Source organism: Ochlerotatus camptorhynchus, unplaced genomic scaffold (genome assembly GCF_037179485.1).
Source record: "Ochlerotatus camptorhynchus isolate MF236.1 unplaced genomic scaffold, CSIRO-AGI_Acam_v1.1 ptg000396l, whole genome shotgun sequence".
Lineage (NCBI taxonomy): Eukaryota > Metazoa > Arthropoda > Insecta > Diptera > Culicidae > Ochlerotatus > Ochlerotatus camptorhynchus.
Genome location: NW_027040883.1, coordinates 177,833 through 188,773, shown reverse-complemented (window position 1 = coordinate 188,773; position 10,941 = coordinate 177,833). Strand labels below are relative to the sequence as shown.

The 10,941-nt window shown below is 36.3% G+C and overlaps 1 protein-coding gene across 3 annotated transcripts in view; it reads right to left on the bottom strand.

The window, feature by feature from the left end:
• Window positions 1-467: 467 nt before the first annotated feature.
• LOC135710656 (apolipoprotein D-like) overlaps window positions 468-10,941 on the bottom strand; it is a 58,884-nt gene continuing 48,410 nt past the window's right edge. For all 3 annotated transcript variants that reach the window (XM_065233297.1, XM_065233296.1, XM_065233295.1), the window contains one exon: window positions 468-4,821. In XM_065233297.1, coding sequence (XP_065089369.1) covers window positions 4,682-4,821 — 140 coding nt within the window. In that variant the 3' untranslated portion in view covers window positions 468-4,681. The remainder of the gene's footprint in view (window positions 4,822-10,941) is intronic.

Below are 10,941 nucleotides of genomic sequence, written 5' to 3'. Positions count from 1 at the left end.
AAACATGGAGAGAGCAGTGGAGAAAGCACAGGTCTGATAATCGCAACGTTCGTTGTTCGAGTCCAGTCGGCAACCTTTTTCCTATTTTTTTCGACATAATTAATTTACCTCACTAATACACTCTTCATTTTTCGGTCTCCAATTTGCTTGGATTGGACCGCAGCTAGGTATATCGCATCCTCGGTTCATGCGGTCTCCACTTACATCCTCTGATGATGAATCCCACATAATTGTAAGCGAATCTTACATCCACATCTACCTCCATACGCGCTGAATGAACTTCAATCTTTGTCGAGCCGGTGTAGTTTCCTGCAGAGGATGTTCGTTCTGATGGTGAACAGATAAAGAATAAATTAATAATAGGGTCATGCATTTTAAACATAAATACTATAAGTAATAAAACCAAGTTAGGGACAGTTTCACTTCTATTACAATTCAATAAAAACACATTCTTGGTAATCGTTAAATCAGAGTAAATGGATCATTTGTAAATAAACCTCACGGTGGTGAATATTTTATTGAAATTTTTTTCGGAAAATAAACTACTAAGAAGTGAAATATGGCATGTATGGGCGCGTTGTTTTAATCCACGCTGATATCGTGTCACATAGAATGATGGCTAATGGTACATAATTTGTGAGGCAACTTGTACTCATGGCAATAATGATGAAGCTCTGCTTGGATTTTCGTCAAATAATAAAAAAAAAAGATAATATGTACCTATTTTGACCATGACTCAATAACCAAAATATTTTTTTTTGCTTTCTGTAGAAAATTACTTACTGGTGCATATCATTCAGAACAACAATCTTGATGCTGTTCAGTGCAATATTGCCTCACAACTGTGGATAAAATAGGAACATGACAAAACCAGAAAAAAAACTGCCTTTACCCTAACTTTATCAACAACAATAGTTTTACTTTTCTATATCTATAGTTTTGCTATTTTAATCTCAATTTTTGGCAAAATCAATGTTATTATAAATCATATGGGTGTTTTACGATCGCGGGGTCGATCCGAGCTTAGGTACAGGATGGATTTAGTTTTGCCGTACCCAAAATTAGTTATAGTTGGTCGATGGATTTCATGGATTTAAATTTAGTGACATGAAACCTTTTCGTTGTTAAATTCACTAACATTGGATTTTCGATCATTTCTAAGATTACATTACACATCATTTCTAAGTTTTACAGATCCCTTCGGGGTATTATTTGGATGTTCATTCAACATTTTACACGGCCTTTATTGTTCGTGAACGCGGTACCCCAATTAGGGTAATTGCTCGTATAGATGCGGTACGTTAGAAGCGTTAGGTTTCTATAGTTGCTTACGGAGTCTCCATAAGCAACTATGGAATACAACGCTTCTAACGTACCGCAACTATAGGAGCGTTGGCCTTAATAGATCATCAAACTGGTTTAGTTTTCCAACAACAAACAAGGTAGTTGACGCATTGCGCTTTTCGCTCTAGACTTATGACTTAAACGTGTTCCAAGTACAACTTCTTTTTGCTATCTGCCGTGAAGCACCGTAATTTCGCGTGTTACCTAATTTCGCTCACTACGTAATTTTATGTATTTTTCCAACTGTTACTGTGTGACTCATGAAGAATATGCGTTGTATCCGGGGGAACATCAACTCGTCTAATTTTATATTTATTATGCTATGTTAAATTTGACGAGATGCATTGTATTCGTTTTATGTCAGGTAACACAGTAGCATTAGATTAACAATCTTAATAAAATCATCCTTATGCTTGCTTATTCAGCAATGACCCAAAGTTTTCGTATTAAATGATCAAAAATATTAGGATTTATTCATCACACCAAATTTCTTAAATATTGTTCGGTGCTTTTTTTGCTGGATTCATTCTGAAAAAAATATATTTTTTATAGAAAGTTTTGTAAAATATATTGTTTTACCAATTTTCCGCAATATGCTGAATATCTAAAGAAATCTACTGAAAACTGTAAATAAATTTGACTAATCGAAACTGTAAACGGCTACAATTCCGCATTACAGTAGAAAAAGTGGCGAATGTACTGTAAAACAATATTTTACAAATCCAAATGGTATTTGGGGTTCATGTAAAAATTTCCGAACAGATTTGCAATATTTTTTCTGTTCATTATTTTCAACCACGAAATCAGTTGTCAAAGTGTTCGACTTGACAGCGGTTTGTTTTTTATTTTCAACCAGTAATATGCATGTATTAGTGAAACTTCTCACTAATACTAACGGTGGTAGAGAACTCGACGACTTTCGTGAGCTAATTGAGGAAAATAAGCTTGCTTGCTAAGTCGCAAACAATGTCATTAGAATGTATAGACACGTCAAAGTGATCCGATGTCAGCGCTGTGGTAGGGGATTCGTGAAACTAAAAATATTTCAAGCATCGTATGACAGACTATTGTCGGCAACCCAAATTGAAACGCTAATTTCATTGGATTTTCTTAAGAAAACACTTCGCTGAATGCATTCAAACAATTCTTTAGGCTTTCAGCTTCAATTTGATTATATTTTTACCACTGAGAAAAGGTAATCTAGCAGGGTTTTCTTGAAATGAAACACACGCACTACAAAACGCTGCTGATTTCGAGTTGCCGATGAAAGCAAAGCTGTTTAACACGCAGCTCAAATAGAAAGGCTGCCGGATAAAAAGAGATTGTGGGCCGCTCTCACTAGAGAATATTGGAGCTTTGTAAAAGCGTGTTAAAACAGTTTTTGACAATTCTTTCGACTGAAATTGTTAGAGCAGTTGGCACCAAAAGATTGTAAACAAACCAATACTGTATATATGTGAGTTCCTTAGAGAAAAAGGCTATAGAAAGATGGTCGCTGCTTAGGTTGCCGAGGATACGTAAATTCCACTATTATTTTCAAAAAATTCCTACCAGGCAACGTTTTGATACAATCTATTGAACTTGTATACACATTTTTTTGCGTCTTAACAAGCAAACTTGTTTTCCACGAATAGCTTGTGATGTCATTAGTGAGTTCAGTGGCGATATTGTAAAGGAAAATTTGTTCAAAAAGTTACGTCTGTTTGTCTGTGTTTAAATTGAATGTTAATTGTGATCGAGAATAAACCGCTACGTTTGTTTATCTGCGATATAATTAAATTATCAATCAGTTAATTCATTTAATTTATGTATTGCCGCACATTATCGGCAATTGACGGAAAATACAAACATCAAGCATTAGGATTTAACATGTATTTCGATAGAAAGTCAAAATAAGAAGTTTTCTCAATTATAGTTGAGCTGTTAATTTTAGCCACAAAGTTAAAGTCATTCGTGACATGACGGGGGATGAGCTTTGAACTCGTGACTATTACCATAGATGTAACTCTAAGACCAGAAGGTCATGAAGAAACGTGCTCAACTTTTTGGCTCAGTTCTGGTACTATCTTCGGTCCCAAGCTAATCGATGCACCCCTCGAAACATCCAAAAATACACGAACCCCTAATTTTATCTGTCAAACTTTCATAGCCAATCAAAACAAACATAGGGTAGTTCTAGATTTTCGAATAGAATGGGGTACGCTTATAGATGTACTTGGGACCAATAGGCTAGTCAAGTAGTGAGCCAATTTAAAACCGTTAGTTTCCACCAGTTGCTATTACCGTGAGAGGCATGGATACTAACCTATATGCCGGGCGTGTCCCCATAGCTTTTTAATTTAAATGTCGCTAAAATATTGAAATGTAGACATAAACCGCATTAATTTATTTAATGAGCTTAGTAAAGTATAAGTTTTGCTTCATACCTATTGTTTTTGCATTTGTTGTGATTTTTTAGAAGTTACTCTACGTGAGCGGAATAGGCACAACAATTAACATTTAATCGAAGGCTGAAGGACCGATCTCTATCTCTCTAATTTGGTAGTCATTCCATATAATGACTGGAAAATGAGAGAGAGAGAGAGATATCCTTCTTACATGAATAGTTTTGAAACAAATTTAACAAGGATGCTAGCACGAACTGTACGAGTGTATGAAATTACGGTGCTTAACGGTACATAAACTTTGTACTTTCACATTTATTGACTGAGAGCTTCTAAGCTTGCTATTGTACCGTGTGTACCCCATACAAAATCAAGAGAAGTCGACAGGGTTTTCCACCCAAAAATTAAACGATAATTGGCTATTGGGTATCCCCGATGAGTAGTATTACAGCTTTCATTATGCGCGCCTGCACGAAGAGAGATGATTTTATCAATTCAAATGGAAATATTTTTGATACAGGGCCTAATACATAGTTGTTTGTTTTCGTCCAAAAATATTGTACGATTATTACAACTAAAAATACGGTTTGTTGATTCAATAATATTTCTTCCTGAAATAATGATACAATATTTTTGAATCATTCATGCTAGTTAGCATAATAGATGCTGTGAATCAACTAAATATTTTCCGCGTATGTATTTTGAACTGCACGGTGTACGGTGTACGGTGTACGTTAAAATGTAACTTCCATACGATTTTATAATATCAATGAACATGACTTTATGAATATAATCTTCTCGTTTTAAAAATATACAATAATCCCTACCTCGCCAGTACCATTCAAAACGATCAATAAAATTAAGGATTATCAATTAATTTACAATAATAATATACTCTCATCATCTTGTTCATCATTGTTCTTGTTTTGTAACATTTTTTGTACTAACAATCTTCATAATGTGTTTGGGCAGTCGCTATTTTTAGAAATAAATAGCCTTTCAGGATCTAAACTTAGTTGTTTGAGTGCATTGTAGATCTTCTTCCTAATATCCGCCAAGTAATCTCTTTCACGTCCCAGTAACCATATTTGATCTGAAATAGAAAAAAAAGTATCACAAAAAAGTTCCGTTTCAGTAATGTTTAGCATAGTAATGCCACAGACAAACAGACATAACACTCGCAAGTTGTTTATCGAATAAGCATTTAACGGTCAATTTAAAAGTATCGTAGTTGGTAGTACCGCCACCTGTTGCGCGCATAGTCAATCCCCCTGCGTTTGACGTTTACACATTACCGCCATCTGTTCAGCGTTACTACCCACCACAGTATACTCAACAGATGGCGGAAATGTTTTAGCAACGATGTTTTACAGTGAAAAATATTTAATGGTAATGCTTTAGCACACAATTCCAGTGTGTAAATGTTTTAAAAACTGATTTATCCCACGGGGTTACCGTTTGGCATAATGGCCATATCATATTATATATATTATATATTATCATATATGGCCCATATGGCATATATGTATGTGGAAAAACTTTACCTATAGCGATAAATGAATATATTACCATGTGGTCTGTACTACAACGGAATACGAGCTAAGAAAGAAGGAAAAAATATTATTTGATTGGTATTTCTCCTTCTTTTGAACGTGAGCTGTTCTTGCATTCTTTTATGCCAAAGTCCATTATGCCAAATGGCAGCAATGCCAACTAACCATTATGCCAAATGGCAGCAATGCCAAATGAGGTAGGCCCTCATACGGGGCTTACTGTGTGTGAGAGCAGCCTCAGAATGCACGTGTATTAGCAGTCATTCTTGAAATGGGTCGCTGGATTTACAATTTAGCTCTCACCTTCTCCAGTAGATCTGTTTATTAAAAAAAGTTTGGTATCCGCCCGGTTAACTAAGATTACTGTTTCTGATGTTAAGTTGAGCTTTTGTGCAAGTGTTCAGCAAATTCGGAGATGAACTAGAGGTGCTTCAAAATTATTTGGTGATTTTTAGGTATTTTCTTGTTTATAATATTTGTATCTCTAGACTGGAACCACGGAAACTGCTGTAATAACATGTTTAACATAGCTCAATATACTATGTACCAACATTGTGACAGGAGTGTTACTATTTATGATGCTTTTATTGAATTTTAAGTCAGTTTCGTACTTAGAGATAGTGCACAAAACAGTCAGGTTCAATGAGAGATTTTCGTAGGAATTTAACAGAAATCTGTCTACACATTCACTTCATAGTGAGTGTCTGAATGATTGGGAAGTAAACAACTCGCTGACAGCAAAGCACTCATCCGGTAGCACGTTTATTCTTCCTTGTTGCTACCCACTCTTTGTTTTGAATGACAGCACACATTTTCTATGGTAAAATGCGAGCGGTTTGTATCAAGGTTGGAAGATGCCCATTGATTACCGGTCATATTATTTAAAGCTTGGTACAAACTGCTGACATTTTACCATAGAAAATGTATGTTCAGTCATTCAAAACAAAGAGTGGGTAGATTACAGCATTTTTTTTTCGCAATAATTATTTTATTTTGAATTACTGCGTAACAAAATAATCGTTAATAATTTGTGGGTAATTACTGCAACTTATTAGCAGTTTCATGCCAAATGACGAGTCGGAAAAAACCCGACCTTCTCCGATTTACATAATTGTATTTTTTTCCAGAATTACTTTACTTTTCTAAAAAACTTAATCACAGACGTCATTTCGATTAGAAGTGCCGTTTTGTGCAACAATTTATTGAAAAATGTCAGAGGCCATTTTGGAAAAACAATTACAAGATCCAAAATAGCCGATTTTTTGCTAAAATGTGAATGATTGCCCATTCTATTTGGCCTGGAACTGGTCTTATGATGTTTCGCAAATAATCTGAAAACCATAAACATAATTTAATAGTAATTCCGTGAATATTTATGCCCGAAACTGTACAATGTATCCTCATTGATTGACGGTCAGTGTCTATAAATGACAACGAAACAATGATTATTATAAAATTATGAAAATTGTTTCGTTACTTTGAGATTTGTTACATTTATGCGATTACTAAGAATACTTGTATTACAAAAGGAATTACAATTTGACGGATACTTCCTTCTTTCTTCCTTCCTTTATTTAATGTCGGTCTCTGTTCCACAATCTAGTGCCAATCACCGGCGGCCATCGATTGCCGTCAATGGATGGCAGGAAGGCAGCTTCCACACCTCCGTAGGATATCGCACCCATTCAATGCACATGGGCCGGGACCAACGGCTTTAAACGGATGCTTCAAAGCAAAGTCTCGTTATAACGAAAATAAATTTTGACAGTAAATATTTCAAATTTCAGTTTTGCTATTAATTTTCTTTCTTGTAATTCCTCATTTTATTCAAGTAATCTTAGTCAGTCAACAAAAGTTATCTAAAAGTAACAAAATAATTTTCATTAATTGTATCATCACAGTAATTCGTGGTAATTTCATAGGCACTAACCGGTAATCAATGTTGGTAGAAACCTCTCGGAAAAATGCCCCAATTGTATGCTGTGTGAGCGAATTCAAGTTGTGTGAGGCACGGGGGTGCTAAGAGACCATTTTTCTGTTGTCCATCTGTAGTGCTCATAATTGTTATACAAATAATGCTCATACTCATAGATTGTCATACAAGTGTATCCGCGGCAATTACTCTCACAAAAGACGCAAAACACACACATGCGGTTTATGCAACGGCTATAAAATAAGCAATACAAACGCAAAGGCCAGCAGCGCCGGTGGTGTAGTGGTAAGCGTGATTACCTCTCAACCTCTGAAGCGTAACATCTCTGATCACGCCTTCCTTAGGAAGTAAAGTAGTAAAGCCGTTGGTCCCCGGTTCATGAGTTGATGAGTCGATAAGTAGGGTCCAGGTGTGGGAGCTGCCTTCCTGGCGTCAGTAGCATTGGTGCTCATCACGGAAAACAAGATCGAAGGAAAACAAATCAAGGAAAAAAAAACGCAAAGGCTCTTATTACCGATGTCACTCTACGGTGAAGTGACAACTTATCACTTACGGTGAAGTGATTCCCATTCGATTTATACGGCTATCACTTCACCGTCAGTGACAACTGGTCACTTCACTTCGGGGCTTAATACGGATGTCACTTCACGGTGAAAACTTGTCACTTGTTGTCACGGTAAAGTGATTCGCATTTGATTTGTACGGCAATCACGGCTCTTATTATGAGTGTCACTTCCTTATCACCGTGTAGTGACACCCGTAATAAGGCCCTTCGTTTTAACCGTGAAAAGAAAACCCATAATAAGGGTCAAAATGTTGTTGTTGTATGTTATGGGCTATAAATGTATGGCCCAGCTAAGAGGGTATTGACCATTATTACGGGTGTCACTTCACGGTGAAAACGAAATGAAGTGACCAGTTGTCACTCATGGTGAAGTGATTGCCGTGTAAATCAAATGGGAATCACTTCACCGTGAGTGATAAGTTATCCGTGAAGTGACATCGGTGATAAAGGCCTTTGTCATACTTGTTAAATTCCATAGTGAGATAATTAGCTGTCACCCCCGTGACCCCTGTACAGTGGGGTAAAACCGGTTGTAATTTTTTTTTATCATGAATTATTATTTTTGTAGTATTTTATCCAGATTCTCACATACATTTTAGCCTCAAATGCAAAACTTCAGGATAATTCAAATAATTGAATATTATTCACAGCGGTGAAGATGAACATTTGTAGAAAAACTGTAAAGTTTTAGGCATGGCATGACATATTGATTTTTCAAGAAATTCAATGTATATGAATCGTTAATTTTAAAGGGCGAACACGAAATTATTGCGACACCGAAAATGTCATGCCAATTTTCTTATAATGTTTAGAATCAAACCAAAATTTTAGGGTAGTTTTATACATATATTTACTTCAAAAATCAAAAGAGAAGTTAATTGATGGAGCCTTGAGTGTAAAATTGAACGCATTTTCGCTTGATGCCCTCCATCAAAGTCTTAACAGTGTCATCCGGTACCAGTTTCTCAGTTTTTTTTCCATTTTCTTAACATGTCCTTCTCGTCTTTGACTGTCTTCTTGCTCTTCCGAAGTTCCCGCTTCATTATTGCCCAGTACTGCTCCACCGGGCGCAGCTCCGGACAGTTTGGCGGATTCATGTCCTTTGGAACAAAATGGACAGAATTGGCCTCATACCACTCCAGGACACTTTTAGAATAGTGGCATGATGCCAAATCTGGCAAAAATAGCGGAGTTTCGTCGTGCTGCTGCAAGAACGGCAAAAGGCGCTTCTCGAGGCACTCAGATTTGTAGATCTTGCCATTTACTGTGCCCTTTATCACGAAAGGCTCACTCCTCAGTCCGCAAGAGCAAATGGCCTGCCAAATGAGATATTTGGAGGCGAACTTCGACATTTTCTTCTTCTTAAATTTGTCGTCCACATCGAACTTGCTCTTGCCGGTGAAAAACTCCAACCCCGGAATTTGCTTAAAATCGGCTTTTATATACGTTTCGTCGTCCATCACACAGCAGTCACATTTTGTCAGCATCTTCTCGTAGAGCTTCCGTGCACGAGTTTTAGCCGTCGATTGTTGCCGCTCATCGCGGTTTGGGAAGTTCTGTACCTTGTATGTATGTAGTCCAGCTCTCTTCTTTGCATTCTGGACGTAGCTCTGCGACATGCCGATCTTTTTAGCCAAATCACGGCTTGAGACGTTGGGATTTGCTTTAATCAACCGCTTCACCTTTCCCTCCGTCTTTTTGTTCTCCGGTCCCGGTTTTCTTCCAGCTCCTTTGCCGTGGTCCAACGTCAACCACTCCTGGAACCGCTTCAACACTCTGGAGACGGTTGAATGGTGAATGTTCAACATTTTTCCCAACTGCCGGTGCGACAGGTCAGGAAATTCCAGGTGTTTGGAAAGAATTTGTCGCGTTGGTTCACCTCCATTTTCGTTGAATCGAAAAACACGACTTCGAGTTTGACAGCATGTACACAATACACATCAATGAGAAAGTGTGCAAAATTTGGTTGATTTTTACCCAATGGTAAAAAAGTTATGCCCTGTTGAATGTGTCGCAATAATTTCGTGTTCGCCATTTAATGGCAATTTTTCCCCATCCTAAACGAGGAAAACTTACACTTTCAACGATAAAATAACTAAAAATTCTTTATAAGCTAGTATATTACTAAATCATTTTTTTTTCATTTATAATAGATTTTAGATATCTTGCCCAAATGCGTTAATATTGGGGTTGTGCTATCGGAAAGGATTTTTCAAGACCATTCTACATATCTGGAGCACATATTGCTCAAGTTTGTGCTAATTTGTTAAAATTTATTATTTTCATGAAGATCGATTTTATCAGTTTAGGAGCCACCCTAGGGTTTCAATTTTGTCTTGATCTAGAACTTTCAAAAAACTTAAGTATAAAAAGGAAATTTTGTAAACAACCCAGAAAAAGATGGCATTTATTTTTTAATTTTCAACTTTACATGGTATTAAAAAAAAAATATTTTGGAGCCATCCTAAAATATTTAATTTTTAATACATCATTTTGAACGCAAAATCAGCATCAATTTACTTAAAATGTGTGTTGTTTACGATTTTAAAAAACAACAAAAATCATTACGATCGGTTTTTGTTCGTGAGTAACCGAATGTTTTCGACAATTACGATAGCTTTGTGTAATTAATGGACGCCGCCTTATTGAAAAATCACATCACGGTTCAGATATGGATGTGCATGATTTTATATGTATAAGAGCCACCGAATAACGTGCTTTGCGTGCTTATTTTGTGCATCGTGCATCGACGGTAACGCACAATTATCTTGCAAGGTACAATAATTAAAGAGAAAACAGTAAAAATATAGAAGAGATGAACTAGCCTATGGCTAAAAATCTCTTGAATAAAGATAAAAAAAAATGTAAAAATATAGCCGTTTTTCCTTAAGGGTGGCGTATTATGTCTGTTTACCTGTTTACATGGATAAATCAATGCATAGAACAGTGCAGTACTTTCACACGCAGCCTACCCCAATTAAAACAATACCATACCCGAATGATAACCCAAATGATAGAACTATTCCACAAATGGTATCGATCAACCCCTAAACACTAGACGACTAGAATGAACATTTGTCGAAGTTTCGTTGAATATATTATAGTTTACCGAAATTCGGATATGGTTTTAGCAAAATTTCGGTAAAAACAATCATTTAACAA